This window comes from Rhinocladiella mackenziei, assembly GCF_000835555.1.
Source record: "Rhinocladiella mackenziei CBS 650.93 unplaced genomic scaffold supercont1.5, whole genome shotgun sequence".
NCBI lineage: Eukaryota > Fungi > Ascomycota > Eurotiomycetes > Chaetothyriales > Herpotrichiellaceae > Rhinocladiella > Rhinocladiella mackenziei.
The window spans coordinates 2,973,613-3,001,284 of NW_013550600.1; the positions used below are offsets into that span (position 1 = coordinate 2,973,613).

The 27,672-nt window shown below is 50.1% G+C and overlaps 12 protein-coding genes across 12 annotated transcripts; 7 read left to right on the top strand and 5 right to left on the bottom strand.

Annotated features, from left to right (window-relative positions):
- Positions 1 to 581: 581 nt before the first annotated feature.
- On the bottom strand, positions 582 to 1,370 carry Z518_07558 (uncharacterized protein; the record flags this gene model as incomplete). Its single annotated transcript, XM_013415687.1, has 1 exon — positions 582 to 1,370. One exon carries the CDS (start codon positions 1,368 to 1,370, stop codon positions 582 to 584), a length of 789 nt encoding a protein of 262 aa, XP_013271141.1.
- A 1,104-nt stretch (positions 1,371 to 2,474) lies between these two features.
- On the top strand, positions 2,475 to 3,356 carry Z518_07559 (uncharacterized protein; the record flags this gene model as incomplete). Its single annotated transcript, XM_013415688.1, has 3 exons — positions 2,475 to 2,734; positions 2,783 to 2,864; positions 2,922 to 3,356. The coding sequence occupies 3 exons, from the start codon at positions 2,475 to 2,477 to the stop codon at positions 3,354 to 3,356; spliced, it is 777 nt and encodes a 258-aa protein (XP_013271142.1).
- Positions 3,357 to 3,417: 61 nt separating this feature from the next.
- Z518_07560 (uncharacterized protein) lies at positions 3,418 to 4,371 on the bottom strand (the record flags this gene model as incomplete). Its single annotated transcript, XM_013415689.1, has 2 exons — positions 3,418 to 4,148; positions 4,200 to 4,371. 2 exons carry the CDS (start codon positions 4,369 to 4,371, stop codon positions 3,418 to 3,420), a joined length of 903 nt encoding a protein of 300 aa, XP_013271143.1.
- A 321-nt stretch (positions 4,372 to 4,692) lies between these two features.
- On the top strand, positions 4,693 to 6,054 carry Z518_07561 (uncharacterized protein; the record flags this gene model as incomplete). Its single annotated transcript, XM_013415690.1, has 2 exons — positions 4,693 to 4,766; positions 4,824 to 6,054. 2 exons carry the CDS (start codon positions 4,693 to 4,695, stop codon positions 6,052 to 6,054), a joined length of 1,305 nt encoding a protein of 434 aa, XP_013271144.1.
- Positions 6,055 to 6,798: 744 nt separating this feature from the next.
- On the top strand, positions 6,799 to 8,684 carry Z518_07562 (uncharacterized protein; the record flags this gene model as incomplete). Its single annotated transcript, XM_013415691.1, has 4 exons — positions 6,799 to 6,904; positions 6,955 to 7,841; positions 7,927 to 8,349; positions 8,400 to 8,684. The coding sequence occupies 4 exons, from the start codon at positions 6,799 to 6,801 to the stop codon at positions 8,682 to 8,684; spliced, it is 1,701 nt and encodes a 566-aa protein (XP_013271145.1).
- A 968-nt stretch (positions 8,685 to 9,652) lies between these two features.
- Z518_07563 (uncharacterized protein) lies at positions 9,653 to 11,265 on the top strand (the record flags this gene model as incomplete). The annotated part of the gene is made up of 2 exons (XM_013415692.1): positions 9,653 to 11,191; positions 11,248 to 11,265. 2 exons carry the CDS (start codon positions 9,653 to 9,655, stop codon positions 11,263 to 11,265), a joined length of 1,557 nt encoding a protein of 518 aa, XP_013271146.1.
- Positions 11,266 to 12,217: 952 nt separating this feature from the next.
- Z518_07564 (uncharacterized protein) lies at positions 12,218 to 12,529 on the top strand (the record flags this gene model as incomplete). The annotated part of the gene is made up of 2 exons (XM_013415693.1): positions 12,218 to 12,230; positions 12,264 to 12,529. 2 exons carry the CDS (start codon positions 12,218 to 12,220, stop codon positions 12,527 to 12,529), a joined length of 279 nt encoding a protein of 92 aa, XP_013271147.1.
- A 1,366-nt stretch (positions 12,530 to 13,895) lies between these two features.
- Z518_07565 (uncharacterized protein) lies at positions 13,896 to 14,655 on the bottom strand (the record flags this gene model as incomplete). The annotated part of the gene is made up of 2 exons (XM_013415694.1): positions 13,896 to 14,335; positions 14,397 to 14,655. The coding sequence occupies 2 exons, from the start codon at positions 14,653 to 14,655 to the stop codon at positions 13,896 to 13,898; spliced, it is 699 nt and encodes a 232-aa protein (XP_013271148.1).
- An 804-nt stretch (positions 14,656 to 15,459) lies between these two features.
- Positions 15,460 to 21,927, bottom strand: Z518_07566 (uncharacterized protein; the record flags this gene model as incomplete). The annotated part of the gene is made up of 1 exon (XM_013415695.1): positions 15,460 to 21,927. One exon carries the CDS (start codon positions 21,925 to 21,927, stop codon positions 15,460 to 15,462), a length of 6,468 nt encoding a protein of 2,155 aa, XP_013271149.1.
- Positions 21,928 to 23,032: 1,105 nt separating this feature from the next.
- On the bottom strand, positions 23,033 to 23,410 carry Z518_07567 (uncharacterized protein; the record flags this gene model as incomplete). The annotated part of the gene is made up of 4 exons (XM_013415696.1): positions 23,033 to 23,089; positions 23,151 to 23,199; positions 23,255 to 23,346; positions 23,399 to 23,410. 4 exons carry the CDS (start codon positions 23,408 to 23,410, stop codon positions 23,033 to 23,035), a joined length of 210 nt encoding a protein of 69 aa, XP_013271150.1.
- Positions 23,411 to 23,819: 409 nt separating this feature from the next.
- On the top strand, positions 23,820 to 24,470 carry Z518_07568 (uncharacterized protein; the record flags this gene model as incomplete). The annotated part of the gene is made up of 1 exon (XM_013415697.1): positions 23,820 to 24,470. The coding sequence occupies one exon, from the start codon at positions 23,820 to 23,822 to the stop codon at positions 24,468 to 24,470; it is 651 nt and encodes a 216-aa protein (XP_013271151.1).
- Positions 24,471 to 25,077: 607 nt separating this feature from the next.
- On the top strand, positions 25,078 to 27,023 carry Z518_07569 (protoporphyrinogen oxidase; the record flags this gene model as incomplete). Its single annotated transcript, XM_013415698.1, has 2 exons — positions 25,078 to 25,503; positions 25,560 to 27,023. The coding sequence occupies 2 exons, from the start codon at positions 25,078 to 25,080 to the stop codon at positions 27,021 to 27,023; spliced, it is 1,890 nt and encodes a 629-aa protein (XP_013271152.1).
- Between the last annotated feature and the right edge of the window lie 649 nt (positions 27,024 to 27,672).

The following is a 27,672-nucleotide window of genomic DNA, read 5'->3' on the forward strand; positions in this document are numbered from 1 at the left end:
CCTTGAAGTCGAATGAGAGCCAGTATCTGTACACGATGATGGCGGAAATAAATTTACGCGATGATGACCCCAACACAAGCGTCATTTAAATAAGGTAGATACCACAATAGAGCCGAGACTTGAAGTGAAAGATGGTTTGCGAGCCTGCATTGCCAGCGAGCGGAGCTCACAGTGCCCAGAGTTGTGTGGAGTATAAAATTTGGTGGCTTTTTGGGGGGGGAAGAAAAGGCCGGAAATGGCCTTTTTGAATATTGATGCTGAGGGAAAAGGGGGGTTGTACGATGTATCCATGGCATGCTGCCATAGAAAAGAGCACGTGCATGAAATGATTATATGATACATGCGGATGTTAGATGTTTGAAGAGGATTGGATTGTCCTGCAAGACAGAAGTAACGATTTTGGTACAAAAATGAGATTTTGGGCTACATTGCTGCTTAGGCTCATAAGACATCCTGAAGAAATTGAAGCCTGACCCTAGTCGCCTGGTTTAGTAAATGCTTGAACTTCTCTCCACCTGAGAAGTGGCGGATGCACTCCTCCTCTCGCAGCTCCCGAAACCCAACTCCGCTCTCGCTATTTCTCAATTGCCGCTATACGGAGCGCTCATTCCCTGCGCACTGTCCGTGCCAATGCGGCCTGCTACTTGATTGCCACCTACGCCCGGTGCGGTTTCCGCCCACCGCCGCAGCTCTGCGCGATCTTTACCCGTATACTTCTTAATCTCTTCATCTGACAGATGCGCACTGCCACGGCCTTGCTTCGCGGCTTGGAATGAGGCGTATTTCTGCCCGAACCAGGATTTCTTGTGCTCGCTAGTCGTTGTATCTGAAGGGCCGGATAATTGCTCTGATTCCTGGTTCCGTGGATTTGCCGGGTCGTTGGACGCAGCAAACTCGTCTTTAGCGAGCGAAGACGTCGGATCCGCCTGCGTGCCATTGACCTGCGGTGCCTCATTGTTTACGTCTTCGTCCCAATCACCGCCGTCCAAGGTCTGGTACGGCTTCAACAGCATGTCGGGATTGCCATTTGCCTGGGCTGGCTCCGAGTTCGAACCGGCTCCTTCATGTGGATAGCCTGATGATGGGGCATCCATATTGCCGCCTGACGGGTTAGCAGCATCGTGGTCGTTCTGAAGAAGCGACCCAACCGCCCGTCCGAGGAGCGGCCCCCCCGTCATATCGTCGCTTGTCTTTGGCTTGGGCGTTTCGTGCGGCGCATATTCTGTCATACGCCGCTGCCGCGAGCCTTGTTCATAGTCGATGGTGGAGAAATTCGTTCTTATCTTTTTAATTGGCGCTGGCGCGGTCGTGGGGTTGCTGTTCAAGTCCGGTACGGCATCACCTTTTAGGCTCGATACTCCACATCCCATGATTTGACACGGAAGGAAGATAGTACTTAATATTGTTATAGACCGAATCGATTGGCGACGTTTTAGTAAGACCGATGTTTCTTCTCAGAGATGACAGGTGAGAAGAGCAGGACACGTGCGGCGAGAGATAATGTCGTCGAGTCGTTCGGTAATACCGGATTGGACAAACTCTACGCCCAGTCCCAGACAGTACTGGCCCGAGCCAAACCAAATTGTCCCTAAAGTACCTCTCAACGCAAATGGATTCGAACGGCGATGGTGTAAGGAGGATCTGAGCGAGGAGGTCGAAAGATGTTGTAAGTGATCCCCGGCCACCTTCGGCAGAAGGTGACCCAAGAATAGGTCAACAGTGGACACTAGGTTAGCCTCGATTGAGAAGGTTATGTGACCTGTGACTTTTCCCTGCTCTTGTGCCAGGATCCCAAGTGGATCCCCGTTGCCCATCCGCCCATGTCAAGCATCGGCGTCTACAGCCGAGGTATATTCTGGGGTTGGACGCCAGCAACTTAGGGACGCCTCCATCAGCCCCAAAGGTCAAATTGTGGGGAAGCGAGAAGGTGTCATCCAAACTCCGTTCAACAAACGGTATCGAAAACTGGCAGGATGGAGGGTCAATGGATTACTCGATTTTTGTTCGCAGAGGACAGCCAACGAGGGTTGAGTTTCAGATTGCCGTGCTTGGTTCGAATATGGCCTGTGTTGCCGCAAAGGGAGGCAAAGTTTAGTGCGATTCGACACGTCTTCTTTTGTCGTGGTGCAGATGAACGACTCTGCCAATCGCAATTCTAATACAGTTGAAATACAATGGGCGAGAAGACAAATACTCAAAAATCTGGTATCCATTTCGGCGCCTTCGCCCTGCACCGACGTTGCGGGGTAAGGTAGTGCCAGACTGGGGGGTTCTTCACCCTCTCGATCTTTGTGCCTGGTAGATATAACTATCTCCTCACAGAAACAGCATCTATGTTGTCCCCAAGAGGACTTATTCTGACCAGAAACATTCGCAGAGCATGCTGTCCAATCCAACGAGTAACTAGGTCGTCTTCGAGTGCTATCCCGGTACGAAGTGACCTCCATGATGGAGACCTTCGAAGCGTGCGATCAATGTTCGAGCTCAAAAACCGCAACTACATCATCACAGGCGGAGGCCGGGGTATCGGGTATGCTATCACACGCGCGATCGCAGAAATGGGAGGCAATGTGGCTGTTCTTGATATCCTCGACTCGCCCGTCAAAGACTTCGGTACCTTGGAAGGAGATTTCGGAGTCAAAGCCAGGTACATTCACGCAGACGTCACCAATGAAAAGAGCTTGAACCAGGCTTTTGACCGGTCAATGGCCGAGCTGGGGACGCTGGATGGCTGGTATGAAACGCTTTTTGTGCTATTAGTCCACACTAATCCTGGAAATAGTGTAACAGCCGCTGGCATCGCTCTGGACAAACCTTTTGTGGAGCAGTCATGGAAAGAAGTCGCTAGAGTGCAAGATGTGAATGTGAGCAGAAATTTCCCCCCCCTCCGCCCCATTGCCGCCTATTCTCATACTGTACAGGTTACTGGTACATTTTTTACTGCTCAATTGGCAACAAAACGGATGGAGAAGCAAGGCACCGGTGGAAGCCTGGTCCTCATCGCATCTGTCTGTGCGCACTGCGCTATTCCTGGACATCGACTTTCCGCATATCACGCTTCCAAGGGTGCAGTAAAGATGCTGAGCACGGCTCTAAGTGTTGAACTTGCACCCCAAGGCATCCGATGCAACACCATTTCGCCTGGATACATCGAGTCGGATATGACCAAAGGCTTACGAGCACAACATCCGTATTTAGTCGAATTGATGCATACCGCACCCCCCATGAAACGTATTGGCAACCGTAACGACCTGACTGGCACTGCCATCTATTTGTTGAGTGATGCCGCTGCATATACCACCGGTGCCGACATTGCTGTTACCGGCGGCCTTCACGCAGGCAGAATCGAAGCTTGATGTATTTCCTGGTGCAAGTGGAAATATCAAAGGGCGAGTTCGATAACTGAAAGGGCCCGACTTATAGTGGCTTTACTCCTCGATGAATGCTAGCAATTCCTCCAGTAAGGTTTTCATAGCCCTGTCCGGGAGTGACAAATCCGGCATCTTCAATCATAGTTTTGAACTCTTCTTGGGTGGGAAAACGTTCGATACTTTCCACGAGATACTGGTAGCTGTCACGATCACCCGCAACGAGTTGCCCGATCAATGGTATTGCTCCAAAGCTCCATCTCTTATAAACAGCATTGAACAAAGAATTGTCCACGTGGCTAAATTCAAGGCACGCAAATACGCCTCCGGGCTTGAGAATTCGGAATGCTTCGCGGATTGCAGCGTCTTTGTTTGTAAAGTTGCGGATTCCAAAGGCCACAGTGTAAAGATCAATGGAGTCAGACTCAACGGAAGGCATGGACTCTGCATTTCCTTCCATAAACGATAGTCTGCCTGAGTTTCCGTATGGTGTGTCTTGAGCTCTTTTCCGACCTTCGGCAAGCATGTCTGCATTGATGTCCGCGATAGTCACTTTTGTTTTGAGGTCGAGGTTCACATTGGTCGCGTGGTCCAACATACGGAAGGCAATATCGCCGGTTCCGCCAGCGATGTCAAGTATATTCCAACCTGTTTCACTAGTTCGGCTGCCCGGGTTGAGGCTGCGGACGAAATAGTCCTTCCAAAGACGGTGGATTCCAAGTGACATTAAATCATTCATTATATCGTAGGAGGATGCTACTGAGGAGAACACGGCCCCAACTGGAATATCTCAGCATGGAACAGACATGGTGTACACAGGTCAAGGAGTACCTCTCGCTTCCTTCTGGGCCTCTGAAATTGTTTCGAAGCCAAAATGGGTCGTCCGATCATTTTCTCCAGGAAGCTTCCTCAGAAGACTCGTGCCGAACAGTCTCTGTGAGGAGGCGTGAATGCTACGGCAGCTCCGCAGAGCAGTAGGATGGCGAGCTAATGTGCGAAACATCGCCGTGACGGGTAGATGCGAAGTCGCTGACCGCAGAGATGATTCGATCGAAGAGGAAACATTCTGATTCCAATCAGAAAAAGGTTTAGCGTTTGGAGTCAGTCCCGTACATCTTTGACCGAGGATAACCGCAGTTTCTCTGATCTTTGGAACGGGCACCCTTATTTCCAACCTCTTCTCCTTTGCTTACCTTTCTGCCATTCCTCTAAAGAATGCATTTTGTTGTTCGGGAGGTCTGTTATTTTAGAATCTGTAAAAATGAAAAGTCGAATCGCTGCCAGGCCTCTATTGGCATCTTGCAGATATGCAAATGGCGTCCTCATGCACAAACCAGGAATACGATGGGCAAGTGACTCTTGGTCCTCTGGACCTGCACAAAAAGTTGGATCAGATTCGTATGCTTCAACCGGGGTGATGTCTGTGTGTGCCTCATTCTGACCAAATATCGCCAGTGTGAATTTCCCTGGAGCTCTCAATAGCAAGTTTACCGCCACCATGAAGTTCCAAAATCCAGCCGAGGCGACGGCAATGCCGACTTACCGTATCATGGATGCTGATGGTAATATTATCGACAATACGAGAGATCCTCGGGCAGCCCCGGACGAAGAGGTCATTAAATGGTATAGAAATATGTTGACTGTTAGTATCATGGATTTGATCATGTTTGACGCTCAACGGCAAGGGCGCACGAGCTTTTACATGGTGTCAGCGGGCGAGGAAGGAATCGCTGTTGGATCAGCCTCTGCCTTGTCCCCGGACGATGTTTGCTTTTTGCAGTATCGCGAACAAGGTGTCCTAATTCAACGTGGATTTACGTTGAAGGAAATGATGAGCCAACTCTTCTCCAACAAAGATGACCACGGCAAAGGTCGAAACATGCCCGTCCACTACGGCAGCGGTAAGCTCAATGTGCACACGATTTCGAGTCCTTTGGCCACACAAATTCCACAAGCTTCAGGGGCAGCATACGCATTGAAAATGCAGCGTCTAATTAATCCAAATGTCCCACCCCGGATCGTGGCTTGTTACTTTGGCGAAGGTGCAGCTAGCGAGGGAGACTTCCATGCAGCTTTGAACATTGCCGCTACAAAATCATGCCCCATTGTATTTGTATGCCGCAACAATGGATTCGCTATCTCGACCGCCAGCATTGAGCAATACAAAGGTGACGGTATCGCCAGTCGAGGACTTGGATACGGCATCGACACCATCCGGGTGGACGGGAATGATATCTTTGCGGTGCGAGAAGTCATGCTGGAGGCCAGAAAAAGAGCGCTTGAAGGTGACTGCAAGCCGATCCTCGTGGAAGCAATGAGTTATCGAGTCAGCCATCACAGTACCAGTGACGACAGTTTCGCATATCGAGCAAAACGAGAAGTGGAAGAATGGAAGCGGAGGGACAACCCCATCACTCGTTTGCGAAAGTGGATGGAAAATAGAGGTATTTGGGACGAAGACAAGGAGAAAGAAGCCAGAGCGTCAATACGCAAGGAAGTATTGCGAGAATTCTCTGCCGCCGAAAAGGTCCAAAAACCACCGCTGCGAGCTATGTTTGAGGACGTCTATGAAGAAATAACGCCAGAAGCTCAGGAACAGATGAAGGAATTGAAACGGCTTATTGAAAGATATCCCAACGAGTACAATGTTAAAGAGCATGAGGGCGGTATCAAAACTTTGGAATGAAGACGTTCGTCTGTATGGAGTGTTTTTGTAGCTGGATGGGGACCACCATGCGGACGCTGGAACCGTTGACTGGACAAGGTGACATGAGAACACGTTTCCAAGAATCAGAGAGGGATATCCGTGTTGATGTTGGCGGGAGGAGAGGCTTCCACATGAAAAGGCGAATCTCCGATTGGCCGGGAGATGAGACAAGAGAATGAAATGTCGGATGTGGCTTGAGTTGTTGCCAAGACGGGGGCGACCGGATTGCCACTTTTTAGTGGAACTAGCCTCGTTTTGGCACCGCAACCAGCCACCCGCCACCGGATGAAAGAGCAAAAGGGTTCAGCCCCGAGCTGAATCAATCCTGGTATCCAGCCTCCTTGATTCCCCTCCAATCCAATTTCCATATTCAATGTTTTCTGGGAATAGAAGCCTCTGGATGTGGTTCATTCACCAATGACAGTGTCTCGTCGAATGTTTTTATGGGGGCTTTTGTGGTCCTGCGCTGACGTCGCACTGTTTACCAGCCTCCTCATACGTACCACTGCAAGTGAAGAGTTAATAGTACTTCTGACTGCCCTGCCCATGATCATGAAATCAATTCTCTGCTGGCCATCTTTCTGTTACTGTCATTGTCATGCTTCAAAAGTGTCCTTTCTAGATTCCATTTTAGCACTTGCATCCCCCGCACGTCTTCCCTTCCTGCATTCACCCGGCGTTGGATCGATCTTTTGCACTACTCCGTGCCCTGTACAACATAACATGTATTTCACTCTCGCAGGCTCCGTGCTCACAGCATTGATCGTTTCCTCACTGCTGGCACCAGTTGCGGCACAGACGTACTCGACATGCAATCCTCTACTTCAAAGTATGTCTCGTGATCTCCCTCTACACTGACCCAGAACTGACTTTGTACAGGTGGATGTCCTGCGGACCCTGCTCTGGGTAGATCTGTCGACATTGATTTCACGTCCGGATCCTCGAATGAATTCGCTGCATCAGGCAATCCGACCTATGACTCCAATGGCGCAGCCTTTACCATTTCCAAGTCCGGCGACTCTCCCTCCATATCCTCCAACTGGTACATCATGTTCGGACATGTCGATTTTGTCGTCAAGGCTGCTCCAGGCACGGGAATAGTCAGTGCTGCTATTTTGCAGTCGGACTGCTTGGATGAGATCGATTGGGAATGGCTGGGAGGCGATAATACACAGGTCCAGAGCAATTACTTCGGAAAAGGAATTACCACTACCTACAATCGTGGGGCATTCCATTCCGCACCCGACAACCATGACACTTTCCACACATACAGCATTGACTGGACTGCCGATCAGATTGTCTGGTCGGTTGACGGAACCACCGTTCGAGCCATGACGCAAGATCAAGCTGAGGCTGGTCAATATCCTCAGACGCCCATGTACGTCAAGTTGGGCGCTTGGGCTGGAGGCGATCCCTCAAACCCCGAGGGCACCATTCAATGGGCTGGCGGTGTGACTGATTACTCTCTTGGCCCCTTTACCATGTACGTCAAGTCGGTCCATGTCACAGACTATTCCACCGGTTCTCAATACTCGTACTCGGGCACCAGTGGCACATGGCAATCCATCGTTTCCAGTGGTGGTCAGATCAATAGTCAAGGAAACGGCACTCCGGTGTCAACCGGAGATGCTCCAGCGGTTACATCTCAAGTCTCTGGCAATGCTCCACTTGCCTTTGGCAATGATGACAACACTGAATCTGTCTACGCAACTCGAACAGGCTGGCCGTGGTCAGGAACAGCGACAGCGACCGCCGTGACCACTACGGTAAGCTCTTCAATTTCTGGGCTGACAAGTCAGTATTCCCTCTTGCGCCAGCTCAAATGCATTTCCCAGACTGACCTGTTTCCAGACCCAATCCCCTTCGTCCTCTCTATCAGCCTCGTCATTGGCTTCGGAGTCGGCTTCTTCACTTGAAGTGGTTACATCATTCAATGATCAAGGCTTTCCAACTCTCGTCACGATTGATCCAGCAGCGCCACCCACGCCGAAAAGTTACGATAGCCAGGGCTTCCTCATCACCAGCACCATTTCTGAGGCTTCTTCAGCAACAGGAGCGCCAATATCTCCAAGCATCAGTGCTTCAGACAGTGGATCGGCGAGCACAGCTGCCTTCACACCCACAAATTCAATTGCAGGACAGACTGAAAGCATAAACTCGGTAGCGGTGTCGACGGAAAGTCCGATCAATCCAACTTCCGGCGGCTATGGAGCGAGCAGCAGCAGTACAGTGAATAATCCGGCTAATTCGGTGGGAGCTCAATCGACGACTAGAGTCAGCTCTAATAGTCCATCCGTAAGCTCAACAAGTTCAACTCTTACCAGCTCGCCCTCAGTTCAGACGAGCTTCTCAGCCTCAACTTCCAGCACCATCATCATTGCGACCCTATCAACATCAAGCATTACAGCCAGCGCGACGGAAGGCCCTGGGCGTCTAAGCTCGATAACCTCTTCCGAATCACAAACATCAAGGGCTTCTCAATCCACAATCGCTTCAACGAATTCGTCCCCTTCTCACTCAGGCTTATCAAGCACCACATCAACCAGAACCACCACGAGCACGGCGACCAATTCACAGAGAAGCACCACATTGGTTACCTCCAGCGCTAGCGGGGGGCAGTCCACATCGACAGGAACAGCAATATCTGCCTCACCAACGGGAACACCCCCTGCTGTCAACGGTGCAGCTCATTCTCATTGCGTAAAATCTCTTGCCGCAGTCCTGGGATTGGGAGTAATATTGGTTTCACTTTAAGATGTTTGGAAAGAAAAAAAAAAAAGGGGGGCGGTACCATACAGGATCAACAATATTTGTCAGCGGACGGAGCACCAAGATTTTATTAATGGAGAGTGGGTGGCGTTTGGAAAGATTCCAGAAGGCTCAAGGGTTTCTCAGAGCAAAAGGCTGCGTAATAGCGATGAATGAATTACGACCATGATACCCCCCACCCCCCAAATAGAACGCGAGGCATTCACCCTTTGTCTCAAGATATCAGATACACCACGGATTACTCCATAATTAGAAAGACGATAATATTAGGACATCTCCGGATAATCTTCTGGCTGTCTCGTCGCTGCTGACATTGAACTGCGATAAGGCAAAAAAAAAAAAAACTTTCTGACTTTTTAACTACGATCAGCAGCATGCCTTTGATACGGCGATGTATCGCCCTTTTCCGTGCCTGAAATCCCACGCAGTTTGCAAAGTCGGGGGAAGTCCCTGGCTCTCTCTGCCTGATCCGAAAATGACCGGTATCCATACAAATCGCAAGTTACCCTCGCATATGGCCGTTGGTGGAGCCGTTGAATGCTAAGAAAATGCTAAGAAGCGACCTGGGCACCCACTGGGCACAAAAACGCACGTCACTTGATGGTGCACGGTCAAATTTCTTATTCATCTGTTGTCCGTGACCCGTCTGGCATCGGGCATCGGGCATCGAGCATCTTGAAAAGCCTTCCCCATCCCACTTCAAAAACGTCGTAACAGCAAATTGCTCGTTCATTTTTTTGCTCATTCCCTTTTCCCTTGTCCCATCTTCCCATCTATTCCTGTACCTATTCCAGCCAACTTCCAAACCATGGCTACCGTCGCCCCTCCGGATATCTCGCAAACTCATCCTTATACCTGTAATTCCTGCGCAGTCGCGTTCCGCAATAGCGATGCCCAACGATCTCACATGCGAAGCGACTGGCACAGATACAATTTGAAGAGAAGATTAGCAGAACTGCCTGCGGTATCATCCGAAGATTACAACGAGAAAGTTCTGGCCGCTCAAGCAACCAACAATGCCGCCGCTGCTCAAGCCGCCTATGCCAAAGCTTGCACAACGTGCCAGAAGACCTACTACAGTGAAAATGCCTACCAGAACCACGTCGCCAGCAAGGCACACAATGCGAGGGAATTGGCACTTGGCAGAGGTTCAAGGGCCGATACAAGTTCCACCGTTGGATCTCTAGATTCAACTGCCGACTCTACAGCAGAATCGGAATCTCGAGACCTCGAGGCCGAAGCCGAGTTTGAGCAAGTGGTGGCGGGAATGAAGAAGACTTCCATCAAAGATGTTCCTGGAATAACACGGAGACCTTCAGCACCCCCGCCAGATGCAGAACCCCGAGAAGAACATCCCATGTCACCAGAGAAGCCTCGATTATCGAACATCCCTCTATCTCGATGTTTGTTCTGTAACTACGACTCGCCTACGTGGAAACTCAGTGTTTCGCATATGACGAGAATTCACGGTCTTTTCATTCCTGAACAAAATTACCTGGTGGATTTGGAAGGATTATTGAGGTACATGCAAGCCAAAATCTATCAAAACTACGAGTGTTTGTACTGCCACAAACTTCGAGGGAATGCGGAAGGCGTACAGACCCATATGAGAGATAAAGGCCATTGCAAAATTGCTTTCGAGTCGGAAGAAGAAATGATTGAGGTGGGACAATTTTATGACTTCTCAAGCACATACTCCGATGACGGCACAGATGAGGATGCTGAGATGGATGGTACGAGATCCAAACAAAATGGAGGTGTCAAATTGGAGGGTGGAGCACAAGATGAGGCCGACGATGGCTGGGAAACAGATTCTTCATTCTCATCCCTGGACACCAACGAACTTGCTTCCGTACCGAACGATGACCGCACGCTTTCCTATCAACGCCTCCCAATGCACAGACATCATTCTAACACCGATCCAAGACCTCACAAAAACGCGGATGGTTTTCATTCTCATGCACACAACCATAACAATGCAGTTTTCTACGATGAATATGAAATGCATCTTCCCGGTGGCCGGGTGGCCGGGCACAGAAGCTTAAAGAAATACTATAGACAAAATTTGTATTCTTATCCGACGGCGGCGGAACGAATGGAACGGGCCCAGAGATTGATTGAGGAAGGCAGCTCGGAGGATGCAGAAATGGATGACGCAGACCTTCCCGCCACGCCTCCTCGCAATAGTCTCATGAGACGAGGAGAAGCCGGTATGCTCGGTGCAACAAGTCAGCAGAGACGTGACGTTCGTGCTCAAGAGATCCGAAGCAGACAAAAGGAGAGACGAGCGCAAAATCGATATCAGGCAAAACTGGAGAAACAGAACAACCTCCAGAAGCACTACCGAGTGAGTCTGTTCCTGAAGAGTATGACCTTGTACATCTTGCTAACGATGATCCATAGGACCCTTTGCTACAGTGATCCACGAGCTTCCACTCAATTGCTTCCTCTTTCCCACGGGAGAATCTCACTCTCAGTCGCCCGGTCCGCTCCGTCCGCCAGCTGTCCGTGGCTTTTCTTCCGCATTGTATTGCGCGCATGTAGCTAGTGTGGAGAAAATGAGGAAGGGATAACGACAGCAATGACATGATACGACATCGAAACTCAAAACATTCAAAAAAGCAGCTTGCTGTGTGGTGGATGGGAGAACTTTGAGTCGGGGTGTTATGCGCCTTGCACACACCCTGGTGGTCGCTTTACATTACGTTGCAGTTAGTTCTATCAATATCGAAACTAGTATGCCGGTTCGAACTCGTCTGGCTAAGAAGTTTATTCTTTCTTTCTTTTTGCTTCCTTTCAACCGGAAATCTTCCCGATGCGAAAGCAAGACTCGCTCCGAAATTGGAGACTCCGCCATCTCATGGAGCTACTCCCTTAGGACGCCGTGAAAGTAAAACATGCAGCATCCAGAGAATCATTCCAAAACGTAATCTATCCTAGCTTCTTTACTTTCTGAGGCCAGGGTTATCTCACGCCACGAAGATACATGCTAGGAGGGGGTGCGATAAGCCAGGCGGGGCCTGCATGATAAGGCTCGACAACGAAAAGGGGCGAGTACGGCGGACCAGAAGCACAGGAATGAAGGCTTGGCAATTTTGCTTCCAGACGCCGGGGTCCGCCTTCAATTCCAATTTCCAATTCAAAGATCCTATGAATCGATAGCTTCAACGTTGACAATTAATCTGACACTACCGGAGAACACGTTTCGCGGCCGCTTGCTCCCCACAAGCCGAACGGATTGGACGAGCTTCTCAGGCAATCCCTTCGACCAGCCGCTGAGCTCATGATAGCTGCGCCAAAAAAAAAAAAACAAGAGCTTTGCCTCACTTTCTGATCTTACAGTATCTCATTCTTCGTCTTCGATACTCTTACAATGGCCAAATCACGTACGTCCATCTTTCCTCTCCATACTTTCTCAGCTGTCCCCGTCCTGCCTTCGTTCAGCAACCCCATTTCCCCAGCACTCTACGAGCTTGCTAACGCAACGATTAGCGAAATCACGAACTATAGCCGTCCGACTCCTCAGCATGGCAATGACAGGCTACTATCGAACGATGGTGCGGCCTCGCACATCGCGTCCCCTAAGCATGCTCAAATACGATCCGGTCGTCAAGAGGCAGGTGCTGTTTGTGGAGCAGAAACGGGGCAAGAAATAGTCACTTTATACATTCAAAGAGAGAATTAGGATTATTGGTAGAAAAACAGACGTGGCACTGATGAAAAGACACGATGGGAGTGCGGGATCAGAGCTACTCGTTCGGCGTCGGGGCATTGACGTAAATCCAGAGAGAAGAAAATTCATCAATCTGCACGGACGGAGAATAGCAAGGAGACGTGAAGGGAATCAGGGCAGAGGATGGCAGCGTTCCAATATCCTCTTTATCACACAAGGTGAAGTCGATGGGCCAGATCTCACGGCACTCTCAGCTCAAAGAATTCCGCTGTTATCGACATTCCAAGACCCTGCCGAAAAACAACGGGAGACCTTGTCCTCCACCTTCATTCTTCTTTCCTCCCTTTGAAATCGAAGAATCAAGCCGACAAGGTTATTTCCCGGACGAAGGAAAACAAGCCGCATAATGCCACGCGAAGTTACTCGGCCGACATACGAATATATCGCCAAACTTACCTCTTCTACAAGGTACGCCTGCCAGATGGAGATTCTACATCATCTGCACGGCTACATCTCCATCTTCTTCTTCTCCTCCTTACATCTACGACCAAACTCCGATTTGCCATTCCGGATCACAAAGCTCCAAGCTCGCGAAGCCAGCTACGTCATCGAGATGATGGCTTTCGTTATACCCTTCTCGAACTTTTGATCCCATAACAGCCCATTTCCCTCCCACGAGGCCTCCCAGCCTAACTCAGCCTTGCGCTTAAAGGCGCGTTGCTCATTGCAGCAATGTATCCACTAGCCGTACGACAAAAATTCAGTGCGCAACAAGAAGCCATGGGAGTTGGATTTGGGTAGCTCGCTGTCCGATGGAAGAGAGAAAAAGGAAGGGAGATGTGATATGTTGCAATTAAATTAATCACCCATGACCGGCACTCTCAGCCGGTACTTCTCCCTCCCGCCCTACATCCCTTCTGTTACCTCGCGTATCCGTGTGAAAGATACCGAACGAAAAGTCAGCATTAGTGCTGTTTGTGTCTGCCTAGAGCAATGAAATCAATGTTTCCCTCATCGTTCACTCCCATAAGTTTATCAATAAGTCGTCGGATGGTGAATTTCGAGGGCATGTCGGCAGCCCTCTCTGAAGAGGAATGACGCCATCCATCCTTATTGTTCAGCTATCCCAATATCTCCTATCTCATCAACGGGTCGCTAGCAGCAAACAAGGTCATGGTTGACAATCATTGTCAACACTTTCGCTCGTGTACACGGTGTCATACGAAGGAAGAAATTTCTGAGCCCTCCAAAGTTTTACGGCCCTGGCTCGGTACATCGTCATAGCGCTTCGTATCCAATTCGTGTATATATACTCTTTTCAGCCAGGAATCAGGAGGGGTCGTATCCTGCGGTTCTGATTCTCTTTCAACTCCCACCTTTATCTGCCAAACACTTTCTTCCACATTGGGGTCTTCGGACTATCAATCTCGAAAGCCGACGACGGAATATTAACCTTTGGTGGTCTTTGTTTGTTCTTGCTGTCTCGTTTCGGGCTTTTTTCAGGTTCGGATTTGATTTCCACCTTGACCGCGGTTTCCGGTAGACCTTTCTCAAGGTCTCGATCATTACTCGATCGGCCACTGCCTGTTGGCTGCTTCTGCGCGTCGGCTTTCAGTTGATCATTGGCCCTCTTGAGGAGATCCGCCGATTCGGCGGCGAGCTTCCTCTTCTCAACCGGCGAGAACGTCATTTTCTTTGGTGTCAGAGGTGTCGTAACCGCTTTGACAGCGCTTGTGACTCTTCGCGCCGATCTGCGGATGCCTTCTTTGATCTTCCACTGCCTCTTCTTCGCCAGATAAAACAAGACGGTCATGGTGACTGCAAGCGCAATGTTAGCACTCAAATCTGCTAGATATAATTCTGCGCGGGAAACACTTACTGCCGAGCACTACCACAATACTGACCACCACTGCAATCGCAATGGTCGCTCCATGAGAAAGGTTCACGCTGCCGGTGTCTGCACCCGAAGCCCCTGCATTTTCCGAATATCCTGGATCCGACCCAATGTCTCCAGGTTCCACGCCTTCGGCCCCGCCCCCATCACCTGTCTGAGCCAAAACTTGTAAAGATTCTAGGAAGTTGAGACAAAGGAGAAGCGCGAGGGAATTAAAGAGAATATTTGACAGCGACGAAGCCATTGTGATCCGCCGATCTCGAACAGAGATGCCCGTTGCGGGTGCCTTTGCACCGTGACGATACGATGTCTGAATCCCTTCGTGCGGAAGAGGGGGGATTATCAAGCAGAAGGGGTATGAGCAACGTAAAGCAAGAGTATGAAAGGATGGGGAAAATGTAGGCCATCGTTTCCGCGGTATGTCCTCACCTTATGTTGCAAAGTTTTTTGACCTGCCCTGGCGCTTCTCGAAGCATAGCCGGGGCAAATGCACTGCCTCCGATCTCTAGCCTCTGGGGTCTGTTTTCCGGCCAGGTAGCGACGAAATAGAGGGTGTGATGCTGTCATTGGAGATGGACTACGGATGTGAAACGCGTGAACAATTTGTGAAACACGAATGTGATGTCCGGATTAGGCGCCGACTCGGACCAATCAGAAGCTGCCATCGACTACTGCCCAGCCTTGTCCCACGTATTTCATCGAAGCATCACTCACATTTTAGACGCCCAGCCCTGAGCGTCTCGCGCGGGCGAGCATGCTATCTACCCATAATATTGGTCAACTTCGACAATAAAATCTAATGTCAGAGAGATAGTGCATCCACTTGTCGCGAGACATCAATTGTTCTTCATTGTGACTCACTCATCCCATGGCTAGCCCTACGTCAACAGCTACCTCAATAAGAAAAAGAAAAAAAATTTAAACACCTTAACCACTTTCCATTCCCTAGCATGATATATCAATCATATCTCGTGGCTCCACCATTACATTTCGGAATCTGTCCTGCGAGTTTAAAACTTCCTCCATTGATCCTTTCAATCCGATCAGCTTACAGAGTCTCCCATCCGCCTGCGTTGTTTTCGCCTTCAAGTTTTCTGGCTATGGTGCTCCAGATGCTGCCATTCGTCATTAGCCAGGTGTCTCTCAGGAGCTTATCATATCTCTTTTGATTGAGAATCAACTGGTGTTTCGACCGTAAACCAGAATCCGTTTCCCCGTGTTTGGTCAGGTAAGGAGCTGGGAAGAAAGAACCATGACTCAGAGTAAGAGAGCCCGGAGGGAGCGGGTGAATTCCACGACCAACCCTTTCCAGGTCGTGGTCAAGCATTCTTGGATCCTTGACGACGTGCAGCAGCGCAACGTGACACTTGCGAATAAAGAGGAACATTCCGATCGGACTCGAACATTTCTCGACGTGAGCATTACAGCCTCCTCGCATTTCTTTGGTCAGGCAGCACACCGTCTGTGAACAAAAGATCTCGCCACAAAAGAGGCAGAGAGCCGGGTCATACACTTCTTTCCCAGTTGTGGGACATTTCCATCGATGGGATTCTTCCATCAAAACATCAAAGTATTTGGGCAGCCCAATCAGCTCCAGCGGAGTTGGGTGGAGAACTTTTATCCCCAGTGGCATGCGCGGCGAATTGCTCTTTGGTTCTGGTTGAGTCTTGGTCAGGTCGTACTTGATACAATCCGAGAGCCAGAGAGCCGCCCCAGCTCTCAGAGTCCGGCGACCCGAAAACTCATCAAACGACATGAGAATGTCGCTAATTTTGGGCAATTGAAACAAATGCAACAGGCGTTCGAGCTCTGCTAGGCCGGCTTCAGTGCCCGCCGTATTTGGAAAATCAATACCATGCGCAACATGGAAGAAGATGGCTGATTTTCGGAGGAACGCAAGAGCATACGTTCTGCAAACTTTGAACAGTGCCATTGCTTCATCCGCCGAAAGACCTCGCATTGTCCTGTTGAGTTGCTCCCCTCCCACTCCGTCGTCCACCTTGCTTTGCTGAAGTTGCACGTCGATCCATGCAACAAGACTTTCCACACTGCGTAGCTCCTCCGCGTCTGCATTCAACGGCGCTGCATGTCGAATACCATTTTGCTTCAGTTTCTCACAAGCTCGAAGAAATGCTTTGGAATTCAGCCGGAACGCGAGCACCACTCGCAAAAGCTCCACCGTGAGAGACAGCTGTAAAACATGGCGACGTTCAAAATTTCGGATGGGGCATAAGACCATAGATGCCTGGACAAAGAATTGGAAAGCGTCCATGCAAAGGAGAGGCACCACTGGTTCGAAGCTGTTCCCAGGAGGCTCGCGTCCTGTTGACACGCCAGCCAGCTGGCGCTCGAGCTGTTCGCAAAGCTCTTTGTACTGGCTCTCCACAGACCCTCGAACGGTTAGTGCGCTTGTCGCAGCATACGCTCGTAAGGTCGATGACAGAGTCTGCAGGTGGCTAAGCGTTTGCTGGGGCACACTGGTCAGAAGAGAAGTGCCAAACTCGGCTTCTCGGCCTCGGTGGCCAATCTCGACGGACGCGATGGTATTTGCCAGCGTACTCACAAGCAGCTGAAAGTGGTTCAAGTGCCAGTCCTGCCGAGGGATCACAGCTCCATTGGTGCGTGAAACAATCGTAAGTGACTCTCGAAGCCGGCCATAGATACTGGCCAGCTCGGCGAACGCGGCCAACTCTGGTCTCTCCGCCCAAGCCTGGCTTGTAGGGCTGATTGTGAGGTCTCCGGCTTGCCACCGGGCAATCGCTGGTGTAAGAGAGCTATTGGAAAAAGTAGCCAATATTTGGGAGTATAACCGTAAAGCCACTTGATTGAAGGTACTATCATCCGTTGGAGGAGCACCGGCCAGGGTCGAAAGATCCTTGTCCAGGAAAGTGTCAAAATCCTGTGACACGTGCAAAGATCCGGGATACGATTGCTGCGAGTGCTTCCAGATGATGGGCAAGAATGTATTGGCCAGTGCCTTGCACAGGGGACACACAAATTCTTTTAACGCAATCCTTTCGGGATGATTTCTGGCGACTTGTTGGGAGTGCCTTCTGGTGATCGACTGATAATAGTTTTCGAAGCAAGTGAAGTGCATAATGTGGCCACAGCTGGTCGAGACGGGGCCCCTCATGGTGCAATCTTTGGGCCAACCTTTTCCCAAGCCCTGATAATCGACGCTCAGTTCATTCCCCTCGGACGTCAGGCGTTTCACTACCTCGTGGTTGGATCCAGATACTCCAAATGGACGAATGCTCTCTATCGAACGGTCTAGACTTTCTGGAACTGCAAAAAGTTCTCCGACAAAATCCTCGTCATTGATGTCGGTTTGTCGGAGGACGTGTGCATCACTGACCATGGCAAACGTGCCATATAATCTCGAATCCGATGTATCTTCTCGACATTGTATGCACAGGCCAGAGGGATATTTCCAATGGCGCGTCTCTGTCGACTTTGGAAGCTCTTCTTCTGGTGAATCCAGGTCCTCATCCCCCCAATCGATTACGCCTTGCCTGTCCATGAAGCTCTGCTGTTGCTGTTGAAACTGTGCCATAACTCGTGCTTTTCGTTCCATTGCTTGTTTCTTTTTGGCTTCGATCTCGCTTTCAATGTTAGCAGGAGATGCAGTGTCAAATCTGCCCGAGGGAAACTCAAGATGTTGAGTGGCGGTGTTGAATTGATGGGGCCACTTTTGATTGAAAAGCCGGAGAATGTGTCGGATTTTACTTCTGCAGGAACTGAATTCGTCCATCAGCCATATCCTGTGCAACACTGCAATGATGGTCGATTCTGAGCCATCGTGACAACGTAAGTGCAAAGTGATGGCATTGCGCACAAAGGAAGAGCCATGATCTCCGTGCTCGGTGGGCTTGTCTTCCAAAGTAGCAATGAGCGCCAGTTGAAGCACGATCTGAAGAAAAGCTTCCACGCGGGTGGTGGATACTCCAGTCTTGAGTTTGTGATCATGAGCGATGTAGAGCAGAGATTTGTGGACGACATCGCTGAATAGCGTGGTATGTACCACAGCACAGAGATTGCCATAGGCCTCGCAGTGGATCGGATGCAGCTTTGGCTCCAACACAATGTCTTCGGGTGATTTGTTCAGTTTTTGGGCCATCCATTTCTTGTAGATATTTTCAGCTTCGTCTCTCTGGTTTTTGGTGAAGTGCGAGTTATACGGGTCGAGTTCCTGCAGATATTCTTCTTTCAGCTCAAATAGGCCCGAGTCGTGCAATCCCTCCGGTGGGCGATATTTGGTCATCTGGTCAAGAACATCCTGCAATTGCTCATGGTCCTGTGCACGCTCCGTTAGGCGAGCACACAGATCGGAATACGACAGAGGCCTGAAACACAGGGTATGTGCAATATCTTTGCGAACCGCCAGAAGTTGTGACTCAGGGTTGTCTCGGTCCGAAACCAACGCATCTCGATCGGAAAGTAAATTGATCAGAAGATACATGAAGTCCTCTGCCAGGTCCAACATCTGACTATCTTCACAAATCTCGAGTGTTTCGAAACCATTTCGGATCCAGGCTTCCAACCCAAACCGGTCAATCATCGAAGCGAGCACTCGACTTGGATCGCAAGATACAAGGGCCGCTTGTAACAGGAAGAGATCTCGGTGGTGTCCAACATCTCGGTGAGCAACACTCTTGTACTGGACCATTTGATGGCGCAAGCTCATCCCGTTTCGAACCCATAGATTGGCCCTCATTTGAGCCAACCAAGCGCAGACGCGAAGTGGAAAGTCGAACATGGCCAATAAAGCGCTTTCGGCTGATGTGAGTGTATGCTTTATGCTATTATCCCGGGGACTAAGAGGGGTGTCGTGCAGGTGTGAAACGAATGTCTGCGCGGCATCTCGAAGCATATCTATAGAGAGTTTCGTATCCTTTCCGCATTCGAGCAACCACGACAGCGTGTAGTGAAGCGGATGATGGAAGCTCAGTGATCCTCTCTCCACCACAAAATCAACCACGTTATAGCCGGATCCGGAAGGATCGTCTCCGAAAGGCCCCACAAGGTGAAAGCGTACAGGATCTTTGATCTCGGCCTGGTCGAATCGCCGTCGCTCAAGCCCAACAGAATTTATTATTGCAATGCCCGTGGCATGGGATATGGCCTCACAGGTCGCTCGAAAGGCAGTGGGACTGCCGTCTTTTGGCACATAGTAAGCTTCTGCAAATTGTCGGCACAATTTGTTGATGTCCCGAGTCAAAAGCGATGCACTGATCCAGGCATCCGTTTCATATTCAACATGCTCACCCACCGCTCTTATATTGGGGCATATGCCTTGAGAAAGCTTGGCGAGGTCAAGAAATTGAAACAGGTATTGTGGCTCGCTGCGCGTTTTCGCTTGTACGAAAGGTGACGCCAGGAAATATCTCAAATCGGAGAAGAAGTGGTATAGCCGGCGATTGGCAACTGAGCCAGCATCGAAACCAAGAGTGGCACCAGGATCCAGGTCTTTGGGAAACCCAACTTGCCTGGTGGTCAGGAAAGTGTATAGGATGGCCATCAAGTTGGTGAGAAAATTTCCCCGCTCGATAACTTCTTCTGTGATAGACGGGGTGGTAAGTAGTTGTAATGATAAATTGATTATCGAGTGGTCCGGCTCTCTGTCTGCCACTAGATAAAGCTGGGCAAGGGTGGTGTACAAGCCAGAGAAACGTAGGCCAAGAATACGCTTGAATTGTGGGATGTGGACCAAGGTGCTAATAAAGAGGTCTCGAATATTTGTCCTGGCGAGTTTCCACAATCGAAGATCGAAAAGTATCATCGAATCCACGCGAATGTTTTTGGTCAAGTCCTCAAACACGGGCAGATTGGAATTCTGCGGAGGCTGGTTGGACGGCGCCTTCCAGTAATTTGGCGGAGTCGATTGAAGGTGCGTTGTCCGAACAGAGGTAACTGGGGTTCTGGGGACGTTGAGATAATTGGCGTTGCTGTCAGGGCCGGTCGGAGAATCTTCTCCTCCCAGTTGAACGTCGGTTCCAGGATCTACCGTATCTTGAGTCGGAGGAAGCGGTGGCGGTGGAGGTGGCGTTCCATCCGTCTCCATTCTTTCCGTAACATCTAAGAAATCCGCGTCGCCATCGGTGTCCATTTCCTCGGCGTCATCGGTCACACCTGGATCTACCGAATGCTCCGTCAAGGCATGTTCAGGGTCTCCGTCGTCGAACACCGCCGCCCTGAAAATAAAGTCGTTCATTTCACGGTCCACGTCCTCGTCGCCAAGTTCATTGTCGTCCTCGTCAATGTCATCGGCTTCCGCCGGTCCATTGTCGTCATCGGTAATCGCGTCTTCCTCCATATCCACGGCTGCAGCTCTTTGCATGGCGAAGTGAATAGGGTTCATGTATCTCAGCCTTGCTCTTCTTCGGTACTCGCGATCATCCTCATCACCATGGTCGTCAAGGTCATCCCTTCCCACCTTGGCATTCCAGGCCTCGCTGCCGATATGCCAGACTTGGAGCATTTCTTCACAGATTGTCCGTCTCAAGATATGGCTATCTCCTGCAATGGTACAAGCAGCGATATCAGCAAGCCACTCAATGACGGTACCGCACATTTGCTCTCGGAAGGTATCCCTGGACGATCTGATTGTGACGGTCACCTTGATCTCCTCGATGATTTTGGCCATTCTTGTCAGCTCTTTTAAATCACGCGAATGCCGGATGATACTTCGGCCGATGTCATTCGCCTCCTCTGTTCGGGCCAAGCCGAAGGACTCACGAGCACGGCACGCCCGCGAAACTTGGGATTGCACCTCACGAACTGTGTGTTTCTCGTCATTCCAGATGATCAAACAGTACTCAGGGTTTGTTTCGATCTCATCACCGGAAACATAGTGCTCAGCGAGGAGCCGACTTCTGATCTCGTCTTGGGTCACCGAATCTACGGTTTTCGGCATCCGGAGATTCTCTGGAGAGCATGATATGATGTCGCAGAAGTAGTCCAAAACCTTGCTAATTGTGATGCGAATGGACTCTTGCAAATCCACCGGCAAGGGGGAAACATGCTCATCTGTTGACATCCAATCGTCACTGGCAGTGTGGATTGCACATTTGACCGGCCGTTTCCATGCTTCTTCATCACCACAGTCGCAACATCCACTGTTCCCTGCGCTGAGACCTATTGTGTACTGATGGCCTTCATGGTCACTGGAAACGAAGCATCGGGAACAGAGGCAAGCCGTGGTGTCATCGGTACAGGTACTGCAGTGGTAGCTAGCTTCCCCAGGCTTGAAGATGTGCCCGCAGGGGTGTCCTCTTGCAGCAGCAGTGTATTCGGCATTCTCTTGTACTCCCTGCGCATCCTGTAATTTGTACGAGCTGGGGAAGCCGTTCGGAAAGAGTTCGGAGAGATGGTCTGCTCGATCGTTCGTGAGAGAACGGAAAAGGGTCTCCAATAGATCATCCCTCGCAAGTGAGGTATAGCGATACTGATGTTGGCGTGGAAGGTCGCATAAAGCCTGCGAAAGTTGACGATCGAGACGGGAGGTCGGTAGTCTCATGGTGGGGGGCTACAGGAATCTGTGGTCTGCATTTGGACGTTCACACCGTAGATTTAGCTGTAACGAACTTAAGGAGCGTGGATCTGGAGGTGGAGGGATGTAGTTTGTCCAGTGTAAAGCCGGAGAATCGAAGAAGCCCATGTGATTGACAGCAAACGAAACAATTGTTCCCCAGTTTCCCACTGACTTGCTCAAGCAGTGGCAAGGTGGCGAACTCGATATGCGACGGCCGTCTTCCGGTTTCGTAATACTGAACAGCAATCCAGGATCTTCTTGGGCGTGGTATTTCAATGTTGTGGCGATGGCGAAGTAATAGGATATACTGATTCCAGTCGACGCAGTGGGGCTGCACGGAAATCGACACCCAATCAGATGACTGAATATTTTGGTGTTGCCGCTTTGGTGGCTTTGCAAATACCTATTTCATTTTTGAAGTCGCACCATGTGTCTACGCTCACGCATCATACCTCCTCCTAGCAATGAAAGTCATGCTTTCCTCCATTTCAACAAAGAAGTCTTGCTGCTCTCTCCCTCAACGAGACTCGGGGAACAGCTCTCCCTGCGCATCACAATCGAAAAACACGAGATCTGTAGGGACATTGGTCAGAGGGGCTGGTTCTCATGCTTGATGGATGGTTATTGTACACCGATATAATCAAATCTTGACCCTGAATTAAGCTGTACTTGTCGGTCAAGTCCTTAATGACAACCTGCCCTGGCAAAGGAATCCCCAAGCTTTCTACATTTCGGCCGTCCTCGGATGCAAGAAATGGAGCTCTTGAAAATAGAGTTGATCAGGGAAACAATCCATCATCAATGCAAGGCCACGGAATTTCCGGGTTTGCTTCGAGGTGACGGATCTGAATCATGGTCCCCATGTTAGGTACGGTTGGCTTCCCGGAATCGTGAGATGACCGGTAAAGTTGATTGGGATCGGTAGATGGGCGCAAAAATGCGGCTTTGGAAACAGATTTATTGATGCTCTTGCTGGTTATGTACAGAGGACATGTCTGAATCCCTGGCACAGGGATGTCTTTTCTTTCTTTCTGCTGTTCACTTCCTTTCCCTTTCGATAATCTAGGTTGTCCTGCGGTCGCTCCTCGGATCACTCCTCTTCGTCGGGTGGAGTCATGTATCTGTGTTTGATCTCCTTCCATTGCCGCTATACCCCGAGGTCAGTGCCTTATTCGCGGTCATGGAAGCCACCTCCTGCTGCAACTTACACCTTTGTTCCATTGGTCCCACATTGCATTCGCGCCATATTCAAAACCACTGCAGATCGGATCAGCCTCACGGCGCCGGGAATCCAAACAGATAAAGGGCTCACATTTCGAAAGCGAAGGCGCCGAGAAAGACCGTGGTAAGGAAGGCAGCGTTCTTTTTGAAGAGGCCGGTGTATACGCCGTTCGCGATCCGGGACTATGATCGTCAAAACAGCTCCAAACAGAGGCTTAATAGAATGAAAACTTACGACGAGTGCCATTCTCGGCGATTGAACGTCGGTTTCGAGTGTCTGAGTCTTTTCTGAGCCCGCTGCGAAGAAGCCGCGAGTTCAAATCCCACTTTGGAGCTGGAAGCTCGAGTGCCAAAGCCAACCGCAGCAAAGCATTGAGCACGGTGGGTCACTATGTCTTGAAGTGCAGCGCGGATTTTCTTAGATACTCCGAGTCAGGCTTGCCCTAATTGGAGTGTCCCATCATGTAAGGGCAGCAACATCCCAGGGGCTTCTTTTCAACCACATTGCTTGAACCAGTCGTTCAAGCCGGCTGAGATTTTGTCTCATTCGAATTCTTGGACGAACGGTTGGCCGGACATGTTAGCACTTGCCTGATTACCTGCGATTCGGGCATACAGACTTTCAAGCAGTACATATTCCACCGAACCGATCTGGTATGTCGAATATCAGCAAAGCCGGCATCGAGACCACAGCCGATGGTGCCTCGTACATTCCTTCGTCGAAGCGTTCCGACGGTTCTACTAGAAAAGAAATCAGAGTGAGACCTGGCTACCGGCCTCCGGAAGATATAGAAACGTACAAGAATCGCAGTGCCGAAGCATGGAAGAACAGAAGTCAAGGCAGTGTGCCCGGGGCCGAGCCTGCCACACCCGCCAAGGAAGACGGCCCCGTGAAGAGCAAGAATGCCAAAAGAAGGGAAGCCGTTCGAAGAAAGGTCGCGGTGGAGGAGTCAGCAGAGGACCATCTCGCGTCGGCCATGGAGAAAACAAACATCTCAGATATAGAGAAGCGCAAGCCAGACGGGCGAGATCCGTCCAAATTGCCCGTCAACGAGCCTGCTGGTGGAGCTGAGGTTGATCTACAGAAGAAAATACGAAACCAACTCAAGAAGTTGAAGGCAGTTCGTGAGCTGCGAGACAAGCGGGCAGCAGGGGAGAAGTTGTCGCATGATCAGATCATGAAACTGGGGAAAGAAGGCGAACTACTACGAGACTTAAAGAAATTGGGATATGATGGGCCGGAATTGCAATCAGAAACCTCGGAGTCTACAAACGGATCAACTCCAGCACAGAACGTGGCGGATTGAGGCGAATCATCAAATTCGCCGCGTGAACGTCACAATGGAAACATGCTAACCATCTCGAATTACGTCCCCGACTGGTGAGCCGGAGTCCTTCAACAATATATTGGGACCCGGGGTAGGTGACCAGATGACACTGGAGGAATAGGGCCCAATGTGAGTACTGGTTGATTGACACTTATCTAAACAAGCTCGACGCGACTGAATGATTGCACCGCATAGAAAAGGAGATGCATGGCTGGCGCAGGGAATAGACCGGTGCAGTGCCACCAAGAACCGACTAGAATTAGTCAAGATCTCCCCCGGCAAGGGCTTCTAGCACCTACCTGTACAGAGCAGGGAAAATATGAGGTCGTACTTTGGACTCTGAAAAAAAGAACCCTACCAACCACCGGTAGCCCATGCAGGTAGTGACGATTTCACAGTAGAAGAAGGCGGAAGAGGACGCCCTCTGTGAGGCAGGTGGGCCGAATCCTTCAAGTTGGGTAATTGCTCCCAAACATTTGCATACTTTCACCTCAAGGAGAGATCCCATACGTATTTCTCGGCCTTTCATTTCTCGGATTCCGACTCTCTCGTCGCACATGCACCGCGAGGTGTAGCTCCGCTGGAGATGCGCCTGGTGTGTCATAAGGCTCTCTACCATCATGTTGTAAAGCACGCGCTCCAGCTCCAGCCTCGGGCAAGACAAGTCCAATTCCTCCGCACTTTTAATTCCACCTCCGACAATGCCAACCACCACCAGCCTTCCTTTGTTGAGCAAATAGATGCCTTGCGTGAGGACCTGACATCGAAAACCACGAATCCATCAGCCCAAAAAGTGGCCGTCTTAGGCGGTGGTATCACCGGTCTAGCTGCGGCTTTGCATCTGAGATGGCACGTTGATGCCGAGATCACAGTCTACGAAAAGAGCAGTCGGCTCGGAGGATGGATCGACTCAGAAGTGGTTCAAGTCGACGACGGCAAAGTTCTCTTTGAATGGGGCCCTCGAACTCTGCGGCCTGGGCTTGAGGGCACAGGCATATCCACCGCCGATATGGTATTTAAACATATCTTCAGTGTCACTGTTCCTGTCGCTCATATCTTTCCTTCTAGCTTGCTCGCCTGGACCATATACGTGATGAACTCCTGATAATACCCAAGGCTAGCCCTGCCGCGACCAATCGATATATTTTCTATCCCGACCATCTCACTCGCATGCCTGCCCCCTCGACGGACCTAATCCAAGTCCTTCGCAATGTGTATGGGCTGTTCACCGAGCCAATCTTCCATGGCATGTTTCAGGCTCTCTGGAACGAACGCTTTGTCGCTCAACGCAACCCTAAAGTGAGGGATGAGTCTGTCGGGGACTTCTTACAACGGAGAGTTGGCAAGAGTTTGACGGACAATATAGTTTCTTCGATATTCCATGGAATCTACGCCGGAGATATATATAAACTGAGTGCTCGGACTTTATTGCCAGTGCTATGGTACCTTGAGATAAGAAACAAGGAAAATTTTGCAGGAATTTCCACAGAAATGGCGCAACTCACGCTCGACCGCCTCGCGATCGGCCTTCAATCGGCTTCTCAATTCTCCAAACTGAGGTGGTTCGACGCACCAGACTCCACGGAATTGTTAGACGTCCTTGAACGAGCAAGCGTATACACATTCAAACGTGGCTTGGGCCAGCTCATCTCTTCTTTGGAGACCGTCCTGAATCGAGTAGCCAAAATGAGAATCTTGAAATCTTCACCGGTTGAAGATGTCACATTCGACAAGAAGACCCAAAAGATCTCAATCAAGACCAAAGATACGACGTCGACTTATGATTATGTGGTTTCGTCGTTAGATCCAAGCGCGATGAAGCAATTCATGGCCAGGAACGCCAATACTCGGGGCGTGACATTCGACCAGAAAGTTGCGACTGCTTGTGACCACAGCAATGTCTCTGTTAGTGTCATGGTTGTGAACCTCTTCTACAGCAATCCAGATTTGATTCCTCGCTCAATCAGAGGTTTCGGCTACCTGATCCCGCGTTCTGTCCCATTGGATCAGAATCCAGAGCGTGCACTAGGGACGATTTTCAGCTCCGAGTCGTCTCGGGATGATTCAAGAAACGAGAGCCAGGACACTGCATCTGGTACCAAACTCACCGTTATGATGGGTGGACACTGGTGGGATGGTTGGGCCCCGAGCGATCTTCCAGACGAAAAGCAAGCAATCGAAATGGCTAAATCTTTGCTGAGGAGACATCTCAATATCAACGAGTTACCGGTGGTAGCGAAAGCCCGACTCAACCGTGACTGCATCCCGCAGTATCCCGTTGGATATCGAGACGACATGGCAACCATCCACGACGCTCTGCTATCCCAATATGAGGGACGATTGAAAGTCGCCGGGCCGTGGTGGCAAGGTGGCGTGGGCATCAATGACTGTATTCACAAAGCACGATTAGCTTCCTGGGCGATTAAATATCAGTGGGACGACCAGACAGGATTGGAGGACTACGCCGTGGATGAGAGATGGCTAATAAAACACCGTGATACCGGAGAGGTCCAAGTCGATCCTGGTCACTGAACAACGCTCTGCAGCGACAAACCCCAAAGTCTGGAAAATGTATTCGATGTATTTCTACCCGGAAAAGTTCTATGTATAAAATATCTGTTATTAAGAGGGAGAAAAGTTCACCAAACATTGGAATTTTCAGGCGAAAGACTGTGTTCCAGGTTTATCGTCCAGCTGTGCGATAGCTGAAACTGAGAGGAAGACTTTTAGTCCCCCACTAACCTGAGATTAGGACATGTCAACCAAGCGTCGAATGTCGGATTTCAAGGCTCTTTCAGCGAAATGCATGAGCAAGGACAATCCTCTCGGCGCAAAGAAGGAGACGGTTACAAGCTTTGCAAGTTGTCCCAAAGGAATCGAGCTGACAGAGTGATCAGTCAATGGTTTTCAAACGAAATGGTCCGTAGACCATGTCTGTGGAGGCGATCAAGAACATGAAATTTTTACTGCAAACAGTTCCAGAAGAAACGTCCGATTGGAGCTGGAGAAGGCTGGTTTAGTCCTTTGAGGAAAAAAAACTTCAATTGCAACAGAGCATACACGACGCAAGTTTATGATTTCATGCCCCCAACATGCACCGTGATGGTAAATGGAGCAGGCAATAAGCGGTCGGTCGCTCTCAACATATATCGGATAACTCAGTGGAGCCAGCAAGTCGTCC